Source organism: Elephas maximus, chromosome 16, assembly GCF_024166365.1.
Source record: "Elephas maximus indicus isolate mEleMax1 chromosome 16, mEleMax1 primary haplotype, whole genome shotgun sequence".
Lineage (NCBI taxonomy): Eukaryota > Metazoa > Chordata > Mammalia > Proboscidea > Elephantidae > Elephas > Elephas maximus.
In genome coordinates, this window is record NC_064834.1 from 66,353,940 (window position 1) to 66,375,143 (window position 21,204).

The 21,204-nt window shown below is 37.0% G+C and overlaps 1 protein-coding gene across 7 annotated transcripts in view; it reads left to right on the forward strand.

The window, feature by feature from the left end:
• The window catches only part of ATRNL1 (attractin like 1), a 685,371-nt gene that overhangs the window by 361,607 nt on the left and 302,560 nt on the right, over positions 1-21,204 (forward strand). For 2 of the 7 annotated variants that reach the window (XR_007513388.1, XM_049854680.1), the window contains one exon: positions 782-831. The exons of 4 other annotated variants lie outside the window; for them this stretch is intronic. Coding sequence is in view for 2 of the 3 variants with exons in the window: in XM_049854680.1 (XP_049710637.1) it covers positions 782-795 (14 nt within the window). In the remaining variant the exon portion in view is untranslated. Of the gene's footprint in view, positions 1-781; positions 832-7,654; positions 8,353-21,204 lie in introns of those variants that run through there. One more of the 7 variants, XM_049854679.1, reaches the window with a different exon arrangement.

The window sequence follows — 21,204 nt, forward strand, 5'->3', positions numbered from 1 at the left end:
GAACTTCATGTAGATATTATTATGTTTTTCATCTGAACTCCCAGGCGAATTTAAAAACTGAAAACAAAAAGAAGTGTTATCTTAGAGGCATTTTAAACAGGTCTCCAATTTCATGACTTGTCATTGCCTTTTTCTTTGATTTAGAAATGTGTTATACTCCTGGAAGTTTTCACATTTGTATATGCAAAAGGTAGAAGATTTGAGAAGGATTATAATAGCATGGTGGTTAAGAGCTCAGACTCTGAAGTCAGACAGCCTGCGTTATTCTTCTCAGCTCTGCCCTTTACTTGCGTTTAACTTTGTATAAGTTACTTACCCTCTTAGTGCCTCAGTTTTCTTACCTGTAAAATGGCCGTAATGCTCACCTATGTAGGAGCCTTGGTGGTGCAGTGGTTAAGCAATTGACTACTAACTGCAAGATTGGTGGTTCAAACCCACCAGCCATGCAGTGGGAGAAAGATGTGGCAGTCTGCTTCCATAAAAATGTACAGCCTTGGAAACCCTTTGGGACAGTTCTACTCTGTCCTTTAGAGTTGCTATGAGTCAGAATTGACTCCATGACAATGGGTATCGTTTTTTTTTTGTTTTTGGTTTATGGGAATATTAGTACTTCACAGGGTTGTTGCGAGGATTAAGAATTAAAATATATAAAGTGCTTATTTAAAATAGTGGCTGGCATATAGTAAATTGTGTTTGCTATCATTATTATTACTGAAAGAAAATAAAAAGTACATTTGTTCATTTAATTAGTTCTAATCCATTCTTATTTATTTTGTTTCAGTTTTACTGCAGTGAAAAAAAACGCAGTAGATCCCTTTCCTATTATTTGATGTAAGTTGCATTTCTATGTTTATATGTGAAGTATCCCACAGTGTTTCACATCCCGTGGAACACACTGTTGTTCATGCTTACGGAGAGAGTTGATGATGATTTGCCACCAATTCTTAGAGTAAAGCAGCAACTCTCTGAACAGCTGTGTGATGGTAAAGACCAGCTACACAGAGTGCATCTGGCTAAGGTGATATGGTTTCTTAATCTCTGATCCAACCTAGAGGTCAGATCCATGGTATACATAAAATGATTTAGAAGCCTTATTTTTGTTCAAAGACTTTACTTTTTATTATTGTAATTTAGATGAAGGTTTACAGAACTAACTTCTCATTAAACTGTTAATACACATATTTTATGACATTGGTTAACAACCCCATGATATGTCAACACTCTCCTTTCTCAACCTTGGGTTCCGTATTACCAGCTTTCCTGTCCCCCTCCTGCCTTCTCGTCCTTTCCCCTGGGTTGGTGCACCCCTTTATTCTTGTTTTGTTTTCTGGGCCTGTCTAATCTTTGGCTGAAGGGTTAACCTCAGGAGTGACTTCATTACTGAGCTAAAATGGTGTCCAAGGGCCATATTCTCGGGTTTTTCCAGTCTCTCTCAGGCCAGTAAGTCTGGTCTTATTTCACGAGTTAGAGTTTTGATCTTCATTTTTTTCTCCAGCTCTGTCCGGGACCCTCTATTGTGCTCTCTGTCAGAGCAATCAGTGGTGGTAGCCAGGCACCATCTAATTGTGCTGGACTCAGTCTGGTGGAGGCTGTGGTAGATGTGATCCATTAGTCCTCTGGACTAATCTTTCCCTTGTGTTTTTAGTTTTCTTCATTCTCCCTTGCTCCCGAAGGGGTGAGACCAGTTGGGTATCTTAGATGTTCACTCAAAATGTTCAAAGACTTTCGACAGATCTCCTATTAAATATTTTCCTAAGGATCATTAATAAATGACAAAATTAAAAGATTTCAATTGTATCTGCTTTTTTCATTTTTACTGTCCATGGTGGAGGTGCTAATAGCTCTAGAAAATAGCCTAGTAGAGAGAAGGAAAAAAAAAAGTAGACATAGTAAATGCCCATAATATAAAAAATTACCAGTTAGCTTACTGTTATATAAGAAAAAGGAAGTATTTTAACAAGCATCTATTGTGCTATCCATAGGTCTACAAAGATGATCAGCTATGCCTTGTCCTTAAGATTCTTCTAGTGTAGCTGAGGAAAGACGTGTATCAAGGAAAGTGTCTGTATTCCTCATTCCGAAGCTACGTAAAAGAAATCCATTGTTTTTGTAATCAGTATTGGGGAAAGACAAATATGGGAGTACAGGTAATTGAAGGTCGGGGAGGGTAAGGGACAGAGAGACGGACCATTGATTCAGCACGGAGAGAGAGAGCAATTTGGAGAGCTTCCAGAGAAAGAGGCACTTTCGAGCAAGAAGTTTAAGGAAAATTGGCTATGAAGTTTCGTTGTAAGTAATGTAACCCTCCTTTCTTATCCCAAAGAAACCATCACAGAACTCCCATATTTAACCTCAGTGCTTTTGAATTGGGTATGTGGGTATTTATGATTATTTGGGGATGTGAAATTATGCTCAGCCTGGCCATAAGGTAAGATAACAAGATGGGCCAACCAATTTTGCATACAGATTTATAAAGAAATAAACCAAATACAGGGACCGCTAGAATTTTACATAATGTTCACTTTAAATAAAATTTTTAAAGGGTACATATTATTTATCTCTGACAACCCCTAAACAAGTCAATAATTGTGAGATCTAAAAAATAACACAATTTCATTTGATATATTATAATAATTATAATTATATTATATAATAATATATAATATTATAATTATTATAATAAGAACAACAGTTACTACTACCATTTGCGAGTGTCCAGAGTATGCCAAGAATTATTCCAGGTGCTTTTGTGTCACCTAATCCTAACAGTAACTTGAAACAATGTGGTAAGTGTTGATATCCTATTTTAAAGATGAGAAAAACGAGGCTAAGTGATTTGAGTGATATGGCCCAGATCACACAGCCCAGGGTGTTACAGAGCCAAAATTTCAGTTGAGGTTGACTCCAGAGCCTGTTCTCTTTCCAAGTTATTATGTTCCTTTGTAATGAACACATTTTAGAATTACTTATAGAAGCATCTCCTATATTTGTAATCTCATAAATTGAATCTTAAATTGTATCATTTTAAAAGTATAGTATATGAAAGAGTGGAATATATTTGTACTGGTACAAGGAAAATGATCAACAGGGTAAAAATAACCCAAAACAATAGTATTAATTTAAGCAAATTTAAGCTGAATGTTAAGAAGTTAGTAATATGAGCTTCTTAGATGTTCAAAGCAATAACCTCTTATTGCAGAAAATCTTAATTTTATGTTACATGCTGATTTCTAAAAAAACAAAACAAAACAAAACTAGTCATCTGTTAATATCTCTAATTCATTTAATTAGTTTTATCTGTCAGTTTTTGCTTTCCTTGAATTATATGATCTAGTGTTCCTATCTTATCTGGCCAAAGTGGAAAAAAAAAAAAAAAAAGAAAAATATCCCTTCCTGAATTGCGATACAGGTTGAAGTTCTGTGTTCATAATAAAACAAGTAGTTTTATATGTTCAGTTTAAGATGTAGTATTTTTTCCTCCATCCCCACCCCACTTAATTTCAGCAGTTCAGTTCATTGCCAGATCCTGCCACTTTTTTTTTTTTTTTACTTCATTCCCATTTACAATCCAACTAACCTTTTTTTTTTTTCCTGATTTGGAAACAAAACAATGAAAAAGTGCCCCCAGAAGATCTGTTTGTGTTGTTTCCTAGTGTTAGATAAAGCATGTGGACTTCAAGTGTGATGGGGCATTCTGGGGGAGATGCCCACATGTTTGGGATGGGACAAGTGAGCTCAGAGCTTAGGATACGTACTTAAAACAGTGGTTTCAAACATAAATAATGGCCCACCTTTAAAGGAAATCTCACAGACATTATGGTTGACAAATTATTTTTCATTCTTACTTGAATGTGTATAAACATTAAATTAGATATAATTCCTATGTGTGTAGCTGTTATAAAGCAACGAAGCCACACTGAAAAAATACTTAAAGTTTTTAAACAAAATAAAAACCCCAAATTCAGGAATCCTGATGAAGAATTTGATTACCTTCTGTGCTCCCCATGTCCCTGTCACAATCTATCATTACCTTAGAATTCGGATAAAACGCTACCCCATCCAAGAAGTGTTTTAAGTGATTCCTCTCTCCTAAACCCCAGTGAGCATCACACTTCTTTCTCTTATGGTACTCATCCCACAGCATTTTATGACTGTACCATTATTTACTCAACATATGTTCCTTGATAAGAAGAACCGTATCTTATTTATCACTGTATCCCAGAATGTGTTACACAGTATCTTTTTCACTTAATTACTTACTCATTATAAAAATAACACATTACATTTTTGAAAATTTAGAAAATACAACCCTTTAGAAAGGAAAACTTAATTACCCTCAACTCCAGAGACAACCACTACTATTTTAGAGCATATTCTTCCAATTCCTCTTTTTCTGATTTTTACCAAAATAAATTTATAACTTAATGAGTTATTTATAAGGGTAGGTATGTAAGGAAATGTGTGTATGTATGCATTGCTTTATTCATTCAGCCAATATTTTGGAGGTCCTGTTATATGCCATTTTTTTGTTTATTTGTGTGTTTTAGAAAATTGGGCCCATGCTATCTGTATGATTTAGCAACCTGCCATTTTTACTTACCATTATATCATGGGCGTTTCCCCACATAATTAGCCTTTTAAAATATTTGATTACTTATACAATTATAGATGAATCTTGAGTTATTTATTTTAATGACTATATGAATGTGCCATAATCTCATTCTATTTTTATATGTTCTTTTGTCTAAATTAGTATCTTAAAATAAATATTAAATGAATAATGAGTTATATTGGTAGGATATGTGGGTATGTAAGGATATCTGTGTAGGTATGCATTATTTTTATCATTGAACCAATATTTTTGAAGATCTGATCACACACCAGTCATTGAATAACGTCTAGAAAAACAAATTTAAAAGACATAAGTTTGCATTACAGGGGTTTACATTTTTTGAGAGAGAAAGACAAACGAACCACAATTATCGTACTGTTAACAATGAGCCTGGACTAGGTCCAGTTCACTGATGAAAATGTACAATGTTGAGGTTTCTTATTTCCTTCCTAACTTGCAATAAATCAAAACCCAGTGCCGTTGAGTCTATCCCGACTCAAAGACTAATCAAATTAAACACTGCAAAAATGGCTTGGGGACAGTGCCTAACCTCTTCGAACCCAACAAGGGGGAAGGGGAACCAAGATCAATGGCCCAAGGTCGACTCCTATGAGGTGGAGGTCAGACAAGCCTCCTCTCTCCGCCATCTTTACCAACTCTAACACCAACCATCCCTCCCACAGCACTCTCTACTTCTCTGTGGGGTTCAATAATACATTGCGATGGCCACACAGAACTCACAGACCATACTCACAATTATTCGGTTTATTAGGGAAGTAACAGTTACAATTCAGGCTCAAGAATACTCAGGATACAGTTCTTCCATCAGGATAGCCTCTCCCCAGCTGTGCTCTCAGGCATGCCTCTCCCTGGCCTTCAGTCTCTGCCCAAAGTTGCTCATCTTTCTTTCTCCATGGGCCAGGAAGCCTACCGCAGTCTCCTGCTCCCAGGTCTCTCCTGCTGCGAATCTCTTCTTCCTCCGTGGTAGTGGGCTCTTCCTCGCTGCTCTAGAATTTGATCTCTTTAAGGCAAAACTGACCAATCCCCTTGGTAGGCCACAATTACCCTATCACACAACCACCTGGGTGGGAGTTAAAAGACCATGGCTAGAAAGGCCACACACAAAAGTAATTAATCACACGACGAGCACTCAACACCCGGAACTTAAAACTGAAGTACTTAAAACTAAGGAATGCAAGAGCCATATTGGAAACATCATATATCTCATGCCTTTCTTTTTTTCTCCATTCAGCTCAGACCTCAACTCTTGGTTCTAGGGAAAGAAGCTTTTCATGATGGAGCTTCATAGTCTTGTGGAATGAGTTCTTCTTGACTTAGATACCGTCCTTATTTGTTGCTGTTGTTAGTTGCCATTGAGTTGATTCTAACTCATGGCGACCCCATGTGTGCAGAGAACTGCTCCATAGGGTTTTCAAAGCTGTGAACTTTCGGAAGCAGACCATCAGATCTGTCTTCTGAGGCTCTTCTGGGTGGGTTTGAACTGCCAGCCTTTTGGCTAGTAGTCGAGTGCTTAACCGTTTGTGCCACCCAGGGATTCCAATATGTGTTGCTAGATTCTCAAATTATCAGTCTCCTCTTCCTTCTCTTCCTCCTTACCTTTGTTTCCTCTGCTCCACTCTTAATATTTCTCTCCCACCTCCACTTTCACTTCCATTAACTTTTATTTTTCTTACGGGGACCTAATGATTAATTTTTGTTCCTTTCTCATGTAATTTATCCACCATAAGATCACATCTGAGATTTTAAAATTTTAATTAATAAAAAATAAGCATAGAACACAGCTGTTATAATTAGTGAGGCATATTAAGAGATTGAAACTTTCCCTCAAATCATTGAAAACCGGTTATAAATACAGAGCTTTATATGTAATAAGTGCAATGATTCATTCACTCACTTTTCCTAACATATGTTAATATTTCTTGAGGCATATTATACCAGGCTTTGCGCTACCTAGGAATATAGCAATAAACCATAGACAAATGTCCTGCTTTCATAGAGATTATATTCCAGTATATGATAGAAATATACACAAGGTACCAGGTATTCATTTGTAACTTAGTTTTTAAATTTTTAACTCGTTTTCCTTAGATATTATTTATAAATAGAGCTTTGCTTTCCAGGACATGTTTAAATCATTTATTTTAAATAAAAAGTTATTGTACTAATTATTCAGTAGACTCGAACCACTCCTAGAAAAACATATACCAAAATTCAAGTTGGAATGCACATAATGTTTATCTCCCTGCCGCAGCATGAATCGTGGAAGCTGGAATACTCTTGGCCCCATTAGCATCTTGGGGACCCCAGAAGCAGAAACAACTGTAGTAATAGCTGACATGCAAAGGTTGCTGGACTGCAATACCAGATGGATGTAATGGGAGCTACAGTGGTAGCAGCATTTTTGGGGAAACAGTGGGAACTCCAGTGGTGGAGGTAATGAAATGATTGTTGTAATTGTTAGTTGCCACTGACTCAGCTCCAACTCACGGCAACCCCATGTACAATAAAGGGAAATGTTGCCCAGTCCTGCGCCGTCTTCACAGTCACCGGTATGCTTGAGTCCCTTGTTGCAGCCATTGCGTGGTGCCTTCCCATCTAAGGGGCTGATTATCCAGCACTATGTCAGACAATCCGTAAGATTTTCACTGGTTAATTTTTGGAAGTAGATCATCAGGCTTATCTCCGTCATCTGAGTCTGAAAGCACCACTGAAACCTGTCCACCATGGGTGACCCTGCTGGTATTTGAAATGCCGGTGGCATAGCTTCCAGCATCACAGCAACATTCAAGTCACCACAGTACGATGAACTGTCAGATGGGTGGTGGAATGGATGATAGGAGAGAACATTCGTATGTACCAGTGATTTTTAAGTACAGTTATGTTAAGGTTAAGAAATTTATGTAACCAAATACTAAGTTAAACGTAAACAAAATGAATATAACCAGTATTAACACCTGTGACAGATTGTGTTTTCCAAAGATAGCCACCAATGTATCTCATATCCTACATGTTTTTCTACAGTGTGAACTTGCTATTCCCTCATCAACAAGTACAGTCTTATTCTTCTCCTGAATGTGGACTGGTTGTAGCAACTCATTTATAACTGTTAGAATGTAACAGAAGCTTGGTCAGAAGAAGCTTTGCAGTTCCTCCCTTTGTCTCCTGGTTTCATGGAACACTTGCTATCTGGACACTTCATCTCAGGAACTCCTGTGCTATTAGAAGTCCAGGCCACATGAAGAGGCCACATGCAGGCACTCCAGTTAACAGACCCAGCTGGGCCCCGTGTTCAAGTCAGCCCAGCCCAGGTGCCAGACGTGAGAAAAGAAGCTTCCAGATGATTCCAGCTCCAAATCCTTAAAGTTACTCCCAACCAAATCTCCCCAGCTGAGGCCCCAGACATCCTGATGTAGAGACATGCCATCTCACTAGTCTCTGTCAAAATTCCTTGGGAATCCTATGGGGGAGTTCTACTCTGTCCTATAGGGTTGCCATAAGTTGGAAGTGACCTGATGGCAACAGGTTTTGGGTTTAGAGTAAATAGGTGGGAGAAGGAGACCTACTGGGGAGTAGCTTTGGGCTGGTGCTCTTTTTCGGTTTTCTTCACTACATGCCAAATTGGCTAAATGGTAGCAATAGGCTTTTATCCATGACATATGTAACGTATAGGTATCCACAGCATTTAACTTAAGATGGAAGTTCCCTTTTGGAGGAGACAGATAATATAAGGCAAATGTTAATGAAACAAACACTTATTATATTATATGAATAAAGACGATTTTAGGTACTCAAATGATATTAAACAAATACAACTACCCATTTTCTAAAAGCCAGTAGTAAGTTTTCCTAATAAGTAAAGTAGTAATGAAAGAGAATATAATTATAGCTCATTTTTCTTCAGAGGAGTTAACTCATTCTAACTTCTCTGCATAATATTCTTTTATATATATTAGCAAAAGTGGGAGAGCTTATTTTATAATCAATGTTTATAAAAAGATTCATAGTTTTTTTCTTAATATATATGTGTATGTGTATATATATTCATATTTATTGTTCCTTTATGCATTTACTGAAACTCAAACCACGGAAATGATTCCTTTATTTGAGTATGTGTCTAGTGGTGTGAGTCTGTTTCTTAGCATGACACAGCCTTTTAGCTTAATGTGCCTGGAGAAATTCAGTACATGAAACAATGCTTGGTAAAGGCATTGGCAAATTTTTCCCCTCTTTCTTGAATTTTTATCTTTTATATCCTATTTACTTACATTCACAACATGGATCCCAAGATATTAAATATGTGTGTCATTGCCCCTTTTTCTACTTGTTTTCTTTTATTACATTCATGCATGTATTCAACAAATAAATTCATCCTTCTGTGTATGATATAATAAGGAAATGAAGGTAGATAGAGAATGATTAATTCTCTTGGAAGCTAGTAAGGAAGCCAGATAGAAAAACAAGTTATTACAGCAGTGTGATAAGTACTATAAAAAAGATACATAACAGGAGCCATAATAGTTCACTTATCTTTTTTTCTACCTTCTTTAACTGAAACATTGGTTATGGGTGTAATTAGAAAAAAGAGCATTACTAAACACAGAAATGTGTCCAGTATTTACACACATTTGACCAGATATTCCTTGTGGGTACCTCCATTCAACAGGTGCTATAAATAATGTGACATCACACTCTGCCTACCTGTCCTTTTTCTCTCCCAGTCTTTCCCTATTGCTACCCTTTATGTTAATTCCCTCCCTCCATAGCCTCCTTTTACCCTTACCTATATTTGCCTTTCTTTTTTACATATATTTGACATGGTATAAACTGATACATTAGAAGTTAGAAAGATCAGAGTTGTGTTCTCAACTTCATGTTTAGTGAACTAATAGATACAGATATAGATCTCAATCATTCATTCTGGGTCATTTATAATTAACCTGCCATCCTTTTCTTATCTGCAAAGTAAAGTTGCAGAATTCAGGTTGTTTAAATAATGGAGTTAATAATTCTACTGAACTTTGTGTGTAAGGGATTGCAAACTGTTAAGCCGAGTTATTGCTGAATAAATACATACTTCTCCAGAAATATTTCTGAATAAGTCAAACTGTGCTCTATTCCTAGCAAAATGTACAAGATCTTTGAAACAGTTTTTTCTTTGTTCTGGCCATGATTGTTTGGAAAGCTTGCTTTCTGTAGTTTTTGTAATAATAGGGCATCACCACGTCCTTTCCTCATTGCCACTGCAGGTGGTTCACGCACTAAAGTAAATCTCATCTAATATCAAAAATTATTCTTAAAAAAACCCACTGGAAATGTTAATTAAATGCACTGTTAACTTTTTGGGAGCCCTGGTGGCACTGTGGTTAAGAGCTTCGCTGTTAATCAAAAGGTCGGCAGTTTGAATCCAGCAGCCGCTCCTTGGAAACCCTTTGGGGCAGTTCTACTCTGTCCTATAGGGTTAACTTTTTGTTATCGGTAATAGTCATTGAAGTGGCTATTAGATTTCCTTTTCAAAAAGATTCATTTTCAAAAATTTTCCCCAAGTTATTGAGGAACTCAACCACTTGGGCTTTAGAACTTTCTTCCTTGCTTAGAGCATGGCCAGGGGTAATGGCCTGGGATCCTGGGATCCTGACTCACTGTTTAAAAGCTTACTCACTTTTTGGCCTCAGGCGCAAGTTATTTAACCTTTCTTTGCCAGATTTTTTTCATCTGTAAGATGAGGTTAATAATAACCTATCTCATAGGGCTATTATGAAAATTAAATTAGGTAAGAGATGCAAAGCATTTACAAGACTGCCTGCACATAGCGAGCACTCAATACCTGTTAGCTATAATGGCATTATTAATCACGTCTAGCCAGGTATGTAGCCACGGTTGTTACCAGGGTAGAAATACTTTGTCCTTTGCGTTTTTTCATTCTTATTTGCTCTGATAAGATAGCTGTGGTGAGTAAAATGAACAATAAAACTCAGAAGTTCATAAGTCTAGAGGAACATCTGTTAAAAGGGCCTTCATTACTGTGTCTTTCCAGAGGAACAAGAACATAAGGCAAGACAGAAGCTCCTAAAGAGCCTGTTTGGCTTAAGCAAATGAGTAATATGGTCCAGGACAGAAAATGAGATTTTCAATTTGAAACTAATGAACATTGCATTGTATTCACACCAAATGTTAATATATTTTAATTTCGAACTTTTATTGGATTTCAAAATCAGAGTAGATCATCTGTGTAGCAAAGTGCATCTTTCTCTTCATTCTACAAAAATCTGTACCTAGAGGTAAAATTTGTTTCTTAAAAAGAATTCATTAATATTAAATTGTTAAATAAATTATCAGCTTTATTATACAGCAAGTTTAGCTTTATTAATGTGTTTATAGCATGGTTGTGTTATTAAAGCATTTTCACATTTTAGGTCTTTTTTTTTTCTCCCCATATGAGTGACCGTTTTAATACAGTGGCCCTCATTTTATAATAATAATGTCAGTGGACTAGAACAGGAATCTCATTTTTGAAAATTCACGTTGTATCAGATTTTCTCTTATACTTGTAAAATTCATGATGCGTTCATGAACAAATGATGCAGTTCTAGTTCAAGGTGCCGTGTTCAATTCAATAAATATTTACTGAGTGCCCACTGTATGCAAGACTTTGTTCAAAGTGGCATGTGGATACGTAAATAAATCAGAAGTAGTCTTTGTCTCAAGGAACTTAGAGTCTAGCCAGGAGGAAGTAAAAAGATGTGGATACAAATCATCACTGAGCTTTTAGCAGAGAAATGTATCCTACTTGGTGAGAAGGTCAGGAAATATTTCACAAAGAGGTGGTATTTAAGCTGGGCTTTAAAAGATGGGTTGAATTTTGATTCACAGAGAGAATTTAGGGCATTACAGGCAAAATTAACAGCATATGCAAAATCACAATAGTCTGGAAACACTGCTTTTTAGGAAAATGAGGCTTCTGATGTGGTTGGAATGTCTTATAGAAAGTAATATAAGAATGGTAGCATGAGACCATAATTGGAAGGCATTGCATTTCAGGCTGAATAATTAGGACTTTCAAAGAAGAGGAAACCCTGGTGGCGTAGTGGTTAAATGCTACAGCTGCTAACCAAAAGGTCGGCAGTTCAAATCTGCCAGGCGCCCTTTGGAAACTCTGTGGGGTAGTTCTATGCTTTCCTGTAGGATTGCTATGAGTCGGAATTGACTTGATAGCAATGGGGTTTTCAAAGAAGATCTAGAGAAACTCTGTCAATGGGCAAGTAAACAATTAAATAACTAGAAAGATTTCACCACAAGACTCTGAGCTCCTTGAGAACTGGGACTGCACCCTATTCAAATTTGTATTCTCAGCCCCCAACTCAATGCCTGAAACATAGAAGGAGCTCAGTAAGTGTAATGAATGATTAATGGAAATAATGAAGAATGAAGAAAGTATATTACTCCAGGATAGACTAGGTAACAAAACAACCCCAAATCTCAGTGTCTTACCACACCAAAGTTTATTTCTCACTCACACTACATGTCTAAGACAGGTTGGCGTATAGACTTGTAAGGATCCAGGCTGCCAGGAGCTCCAGCACCTGAAGTGCCACTGGCTATTCATCCCTGACCTTCTCTGCTATGGCCAGGAAGAGGCGTTTATCATTTCTGCTCTGCCCAGAGTTATTTTATCCAGTTGAGATGTTTTACTGGGTGCCTCACCCTTAATATGATACTTGTTCTGAGGCATCATAATCAGTTGAGAGACTTTAACAATAGGCAAGAAGGCTACACCTTTAATGTACTCTTTGCAACAAGATTAAATTTTAATGGGCCTTTGTCACTCAAAGGCTTTCTCAGCTGTATTTCTTACTGTTTAGGGGCTACAGGCAATTATCTTTTCTAATATTGCAAGGCCTCAAATTACTGAACTCTCTCTATTTCCTTTAATGTCCTTTTTGCAGTCTGACTAATTTTTTTCCTGATTAAAGGCCTTTCCTTAATCTCTTGCCAAATGCAGTCAACATATCCTACTAATGTTGTTTCACAATTTCTTACCCTAAAGCTTAAAATCGCTAAGCGCATGATCTGTTTTCCAAGTTATCAGAGGCAACATTTAGCCACATGTTTTTTCCACTGCATAGTATGGGTTGGAAACCCTGGTGGCGTAGTGGTTAAGTACTACAGCTGCTAACCAAGAGGTCGGCAGTTCAAATCTGCCAGGCACTCCTTGGAAACTCTATGGGGCAGTTCTACTCTGTCCTATAGGGTTGCTATGAGTCAGAATTGACTCGACGGCACTGGGTTTGGTTTTGTTTTTAGTATGGGTTGCCGTCTATCCATCTTCCAATACCAGTTTTCTCATTATCTGGCTACTAAGTCAGTGCCACAAAGTTTAAGTTTTTATTACACCGGAACCCTATCCTGGTACCAGTTTCTGGACTAGTCAAGATAGGCTTCGTTGTGCTGTGATAAATTAACCTTGAAATCTCAGTGCCTCTGTATGACAGAAGTTTATTTCCCACCCCTACAACATGTCTAAAACAGATCAGCAAGGGATCTCTGTTCTACGTAGTCACTCAAGGTCCAGCCTAAAAGAAGATCCACATCTAGAAAGTCACTGGTCACCAAGGCAGAGGTAGAGAATACGTGGAGAATTCACATTTCTGCTCTAGCTCTGAAGCAATAGATGTCATTTCTTCTCACAGTTCATTGGACAGAACTGGTCACATGGCTCAGCCTAATTGCAAACTGCCTAAGAAATATAGGGAACAATATGAGATATTTGGTAAGCATTGCAGTCCCTCCTACAAAGAAAACCTATTAAAGTATATAAAGTCATAAAAAGTACAGATAAATTAAGGGGTATGTGCATTTGTCAAATCTGGAGTTTCAGAGCTACTAGAAATCTGTCACTGTAAACTTGGAAGACTAGTTTCCAGATAAATAAAACTAATTCTACTTTCACAAGTGTGATAGTTAATTTTATATGTCAACTTAGCTAGGCTATGTATGGTGCCCATTGGAAGAATGGAGCATTGGTATGGGAGGAAGATACGTTAACAACCTGCATTATACCGATGACGCCATCTTGCTTGCTGGAAGTGAAGAGGGCTTGAAGCACTCACTGATGAAAATCAAAGATCACAGCCTTCGGTATGGATTATACCTCAACATGAAACAAAAATCCTCACAACTGGACCAATAAGCAACATCATGATAAACGGAGAAGAGATTGAAATTGTCAAGGATTTCATTTTACTTGGATCCACAACCAACACCCATGGAAACAGCAGTCAGGAAATCAAAAGATGCATTGCATTGGGCAAATCTGCTGTGAAAGACCTCTTCAAGGTGTTGAAAAGCAAAGATGTCACCTTGAAGACTAAGGTGCACCTGACCCAAGCCATGGTGTTTTCAACTGAAGAATAAGAAAGACCGAAGAATTGATGCCTTTGAATTATGATGTTAGAGAAGAATATTGAATATCCCATGGACTGCCAAAAGAACGAACAAACCTATCTTGGAAGAAGTACAACCAGAATGCTCCTTAGAAGCAAGGATGGCAAGACTATGTCTCACATACCTTGGACGTGTTATCCAGGGATCAGTGCCTAGAGAGGGACATGGTGCTTGGTAAAGTAGAGAGTCAGCGAAAAAGAGGAAGACCCTCAATGAGATGGATTGACACGGTGGCTGCAACAATGGGCTCAAGCATAACAACGATTGTGAGGATGGTGGAGGACCAGGCAGTGTTTCGTTCTGTTTTACGTGGGGTCGTTAGGGGTCAGAACCGACTCGATGGCACCTAGCGACAACAACAACATGATGTCCATTTGTTTGATCAAACACTAGATGTTGCTGTAGAAACCTGAGGTTTTCCGAGGGAGAAAGATTTTACCTTGAGTCTGTAGACATCCTGCCAGAATCCCTGCCCACACCGCCTAGCCTATAGATTTTGACACAAAACTGTTAGAATTTCCATCCTGTCACCTGACTTATGGATTTTGGACTTTCCAGGCCCCCACGATTGCAAAAGCCAATTCGTTAAAAAAATCTCTGATTACATATTTACATATACACACATAAGTATAAAAATATACATATGTATATGTATGTGTATATGTATATACATACGTACACATATATATACATATACATACATATAAATATACATATACATACATAGAGAGAGTTAGGTGCCGTCCAGTCAGTTTTGACTCTTAATGACCCTGTGTAGAACAGAATGAAACGCTGCCCGGTTCTGCGCCATCCTCACAATTGTTACTATGTTTGAGCTCATTGTTGCAGCCACTGTGTTAATCCATCTCGTAGAGGGTCTTCCGTTTTTTTTTGCAGACCCTCTACCCAGCATGATGTCCTTCTCCATAAATATATGCATTTTGTTCTGTTTTTCTAAAGAACACTGAGACAGCAGGTTAGTAATACACTTATTAAACTCTTTAGGGAATTATTTGAAGTAGGTTCAAAGAAGAGATGTGTTCACATGTAAGTTGTAGGAAATGGTGTTTGAAGTGTATCTTTGAGTTTTGGAAAGATCATCATATGGCTGCCACGGCCTCCAACAGGCAGAGCCTTGGGGTTTCTATCGGACTAAATGCTGGACTAGAGAGAGCACGTGTCTGACCTAGTATAAGACTTGTGTTTCAGGAGAAATGATTTACACCTGTAATATATCCAGATTTGAGGCCAAATGTGGTTCTTCAGGAAACCCTGGTAGCATAGTGGTGAAGAGCTACAGCTGCTTAACCTAAAGGTCGCAGTTTGAATCCACCAGGCGCTCCTTGGAAACTGTATGGGGCAGTTCTACTCTGTCCCATAGGGTCACTATGAGTCGAAATCGACTCAACGGCATCAGGTTTGGTTTTGGGTTTTTTTGGTGGTTCTTCAACTGGCAGTCTGTAGACGATGTGCTGTTGTAAGTTGTCAACATTTTCATTAACTCTTTCCGAACATATATAATGAGTTGTTAGAATTTCTAGGTGAGGAATTACGATGAGTCTATCGGATTTCTTACATTCAGAATTGAAATATTCAAAATATAGCTTTGAGCATTAAATGATAGGATTATTGAAGAAATTAGATGTTTCTTTTGCCTTTCTATGTCATTTGTTAGTTATAGGTCAGGACCTTGAAAGATTAAGAGGTTAAAATTAATACAAAATAAATATTGGACAGTCTAAGTAACTGTAAGAATAAGAAGTGTTATTTACTGAAGTACCATGCCAAGGATTTTTGCATGCATTATCTTATTTATTCCTCATAATAATCCTGTGGGGTAGTAAAGTTATTATGTTTACGTTAGAGATGGCAAAACTGATGGCAGTAAGGTTGAGTAATTGACCCAATGTCACACAATAAGTAACAGAATTGGGATTCGAACCCACACAATCTGACTTTAGAAGCCCATTCTTAGTTCCTACTTGGTACTGCCTCCCTCTGTATGATAGATGGTCCTGTTTGTATTTGGATTGCTGAATTGAACCACCTTGAGCGTTTGTGCTGATAGACTCTTACTCAGTAGTCACCAGGTCATAGTCAACTAAGGGGAATTTTTCTAGTTACACAGATCTTTCTGTGACTCTGTTCCGCCGTCTCACTCTTACACATTCTCACATGTTTAACTAGGTAAATGCATATATATATTTAAAAAAAAAAAAAAAAGCTACCTCTTTTAAGAACTAGTGTTACAGTTTGTCTTGGTAACTAGTTTGCTATATAAAGGGAAAGTCTAGCAATTTTTTGCATGTCTACCTAATACATTAAACACCTTTCTACGTGTTCACTTATTTAACCTCACAGCAACGTCTCTAACTAGATAATTTGTTAGTAAAAATACATGACTAATGTCATGTAACTATTAAGTTGTAAAACTGGAAAATTCAACCCAAATCTACCTCAAAGGCCCAGAGAAGGCAAATAGTTGATAGTCAAGTGAATCATAGAGAATTGTAGAATTTAGTAACCTAATTCCTAAGCTGAAATGTGTATTAGCTTCAGTATCTAAAGAGATTTTTATAAATCACATATACATTGATAAAGCATATAAACATAAACACAGCATATAAACAAGTCCTGCATAAGAAAATTTGCATTGACCACCATGTGTCTTAGCCTAATTAAATTTTGAGACACTAGATATTTGATACACACATTTTTGTCTAACGTGTCATTGACTCCTCTAGGAATAATATCAATATACCATTCATGATAATTGTTTTCATATCTAGATATTATTGTTAACCTATATTAATTATTTGTACAGTAGTTTGATTGAAAGGAAAATATCTTCAGAAATCTGATAATCTGTAAAATTTATAGATTCTGTTGACTAGAGGTGTTTTTTTTTTTTATTTTGGAGCCCTGGTGACCAGTGGTTAAGAGCGTGTCTGCTGGCCAAAAGGCTGGCAATTCAAATCCGCCAGCCACTTCTTGGAAACCCTGTGGGGCAGTTCTACTCTGTCCTATAGGGTCACTGTGAGTCGGAATCGACTTGATGGCAATGGATTTTAAAAGTTTTTAGTTTAAACTTCCTATCACTTAGTAATATGTTGTTTTCTTTGTATATTTTATGGAATGCTTATAAATTATTTTTCAGAAAATTATTTGTCCTGAGCCCTCCAAAATCAGTGTTACAACTTGAATAAGAAGCATAGCAGGGAACATTTTCCTGCTTTTCTAATGACCACCTGTGAGGCGTTTGCATTGTGTGTTTATGCGTATGATGTTATCACAAGTAAACTTTTCTTTTTTAACAGCTTCTGTTTTGATTTTCCCGAAAATAACTTTATATCGCTAAGGGTATTTTATTTATCTTTTTGGCAGTTCTGGTGCATAGTAACCATTCCATAAATAGCTAAAATTACTGTCATCATCATCATCATCATCATCGGTCTGTGAAATCCAAAATGCTGGGAATCATCCATTTAGATAATTCATCTTATGCCAAAGTCACTTTTTAAGTATAGAAAGCCTACATTTGCAGATGATGTAATGCCTCAAAGATACAGATTGTCTTTGCAGACATGGAATAGTTACTGAATGTGAAGGTCTTTTACGAAATATCCCTACTTGCAGCAATAGATTGAATCTTACCATCCATATTTCAGTTGATAATTTTTAAAGGCCTGTCTTTATCTTTACATTAGACTAGGCTTTGGAAGCTTTTGTTAAGCCCAAGAATATTATTGATGCCTATATTATATTTTGTGTTTAATTTAATTATCAAATTTTTTCTTCCTTAAGTTTTCAATATTTTCTAAAACAAAGCCTTTCTATGTATATTAACTGCACCATTATGAAGGCCACGATAATATAGTCATGTTGCAAATAAAAATAAATAATTGCCAAATATGAGGTATAATTGTTTACTTAAAAATAAGGACGTTGAGGTACAATATATGGTTTATTTCCAGAAGTTTAGGAAAATTAGAATAGTACTTATAATCTCTTCTTTCTGCTATTGTAAGACATCACAAGGAGAAAAATAATTATTAGATAACTTTTTTTTTTTAAGCTAAACATTCCCTTTCATTTGAATAGCACTTGCTCTATTTTTTCAGGAGGAAGCGCTATTCTTACATTAATTCTGAATTATTAATGCCACACTGTGGGCAGATCAACTCCCATCCACATGTTTGAATGGTTAAAGACAAAGTATTGCCCTTGGAGGAAGAAAACAGCACACTACTTCAAAGGGTTTCTTTATGGCAAAAGGCACTACTCCTTTATAGATTCAGTTCTAGAAGAATTCTAGTTTGACCCCCCTCTTGAGAAAATGATCAGATATGTCCATTTAGAAACCTCAGTCAGAATTTTGCTATGAAAGCTTTGCCCTTTTTCCTCCTGGGAGAATGGGAGGGATGGGTAGAGACCTCCATCATGGCTCATTAATATGCACTTTTGGAGCAATTACCAAATTCCATTCCTAGCATAAAAAAAAAAAACCCATGCAAGGTCTAAATAGCAAAGACTCTTGCCTTATTTATTGTTTCATCCCTAGCACCTAATATGATGCTTGGCATGTTCGTAGATGCTCAATGAGCATTTGTAAAATTAATACACTATACGTCAATTGATTAAACCAAACCTGTTGCCATCAGTTGCCATCGAGTCGATTCTTACTCATGGTTACCCAATGTGATGCAGGGTAGAACTGTATTCCATAGGATTTTCATGGCTGTTACCTTTCAAAGCAGATTGCCAGGCCTTTCTACTGAGGCACCTCTTGTTGGGTTTGAACTGCCAACCTTTCGGTTAACAGCTGAGCACTTAACCATTTGCGCCACTCAAGGACTCCTGACTAAGCCAGTACATGTCAAATACGTGATTCATTTTACAGAGTCACTTTAGTTCATTTTGAATTAAAGAGTCACATTTAATTCAAGTTTCACACTTATAAATTTGATATCCAAATTTTCACTAAACCTATTACAGAATTGATAGAATCCCTGACTCCTGCCTTTGAAACACATGTTGGTGAAGTACCTTATTGAGGGATGAATGTAAAATTCTGAACTTCACCAATGAGGAATTTTTGACTTGGTAGTGTTTTTTTTAAATAGTGTTCTAAGACTGTTCCCTAGAGTGGAATAAAATAATATAATTTAAATTCCTAATTCTTTGACAATTAAAGAAAACACTGTTCCCCTTAACTACAGCAATACAAAGCTCTTGGCTATTACAAACATCTTGCACTCTTGCTAATAATGTGTGAAGCTGATGGGTGCCTGATGGGTTCTCATTGCTTTAAGGATCTCATTGCAACCAGAATTGTTCTTCCATTACTTGACTTGTGAACCAGGAGTTCAAGAATACTTATGAGTAACCAAGACAGTGCAGGAACTTTCAGAATAAACTGCCATATGGTGCTTGCAGTGTACAGAGTTGCAGTCAGGGGCCATGAACCCTGAGCACGTGTCATAGTAGCTGTGTTACAGGTGAAGGCTATTCTATTATGTTTATGAGCTGATTGGCCTTGGAAGATTTAACTTGACAGCAGATGTTAGATTATTAAAGGACTTTTGAAAAATATCACAATATAAAGTTCATAGAATTTTTTAAGCTACTGAGATGTGTAACGTAAATAATACATAAAAATAGTTATAAAACCAAATCATTAGTGGTTGTAGAAGAGGTTGGTATTTTAGAACAGAGTATTTTGAGCTTATTGTTCAGTGTATGCCTGATGCTCATGCCATTATCACTTGATCAGAGATATAATCTGTGAGTAAGGCATTGTCCTTGTTTTTCCATCCAAAAACCAAAACCAAAACCAAACCCAGTGCCATCGAGTTGATTCCAACTCGTAGCGACCCTATGGGACAGAGTAGAGCTGCCCCATAGAGTTTCCAAGGAGCGCCTGGCGGGTGCGAACTGCTGACCCTTTGGTTTTTCCATAGTCTCTTTAAAATGCAATGTTCCTCTCTCTATATTGGCATTATATTCTTGAAAAGGCACTTAGCAAAACCACTGAATTTGATACATTTATGTATTGAAGAGCAATTTCTGTGCAAAATTCCTCTCTAATTTAGTTGGCTTTTTTAAAATATATAATGGAGTTTTAAAAAAGCACAGATTTTATTCAAATAAGGGCATTTCACTACCCTTTGTTTTATAATATGTAGTAATACTTCTGTGGTGATTTAAATAGCTAAAAGGTAACTACTATTTCAAAATGTTTTTCGTACGTATTTCTTTTTTAATATTCCATTATGGGCAGAACTGAAGCTGGACTTAAATTCAGATTCTTACCAAGACTCTAATAGCTTCAGATGCATCACTATTCCATGTAGTCAGTGGCTGAGATTTAGCATAGCTATTTGACCAGAAGAATCTATTTATCCAGTGGCTCTTTTACATGCTTTCAATAGAACATTGGTTTTTACACTTCTTATTAACTACTGTACTCTTTGCCCAAACCGAATTACCCACAAGCCCAATATGTATAACAAGTACAAGAGAAATTGCTACATTTGAAAGAGGAATGGGCAGAGGTGGTGATCCCTGTCAGCTTTTACCCTCCTGTTCCCCAAGCCCCATCTCTACCTCCAAAGCACATTTCAAAAAGGATAAACCAAACCAAACCAAACCCAGTGCCGTCAAGTCGATTCCGACTCATAGCAACCCTATAGGACAGAGTAGAACTGCCCCATGGAGTTTCCAAGGAGCGCCTGGCAGATTCAAACTGCTGACCCTTTGGTTAGCAGCTGTAGCACTTAACCACTACACCACCAGGGTTTCCTCAAAAAGGATACTTGAATGGAAAGTGTAACATGTAAATCCAATGGTTATCCATATTTTTAATAACCTAATTGTAATCTCAAATCAGTCATAATACTAGTTTCCGATCTGTACCTCTTTAATCTATTTGTCATTTTTCCTCTCTTAAATACCACTTTTCTATTTCTCATTTCCACTCTACCACCATCCCCATCCCTACAATCTACATACACACACATGTACACACAAACATACACGCACATATCCCACTCATGACTGCAGCCAACTTCTTAAACTCATTGTATGGAGGCCACATATCAGATCAAAAGTAAAATTTTAACATAGATGAA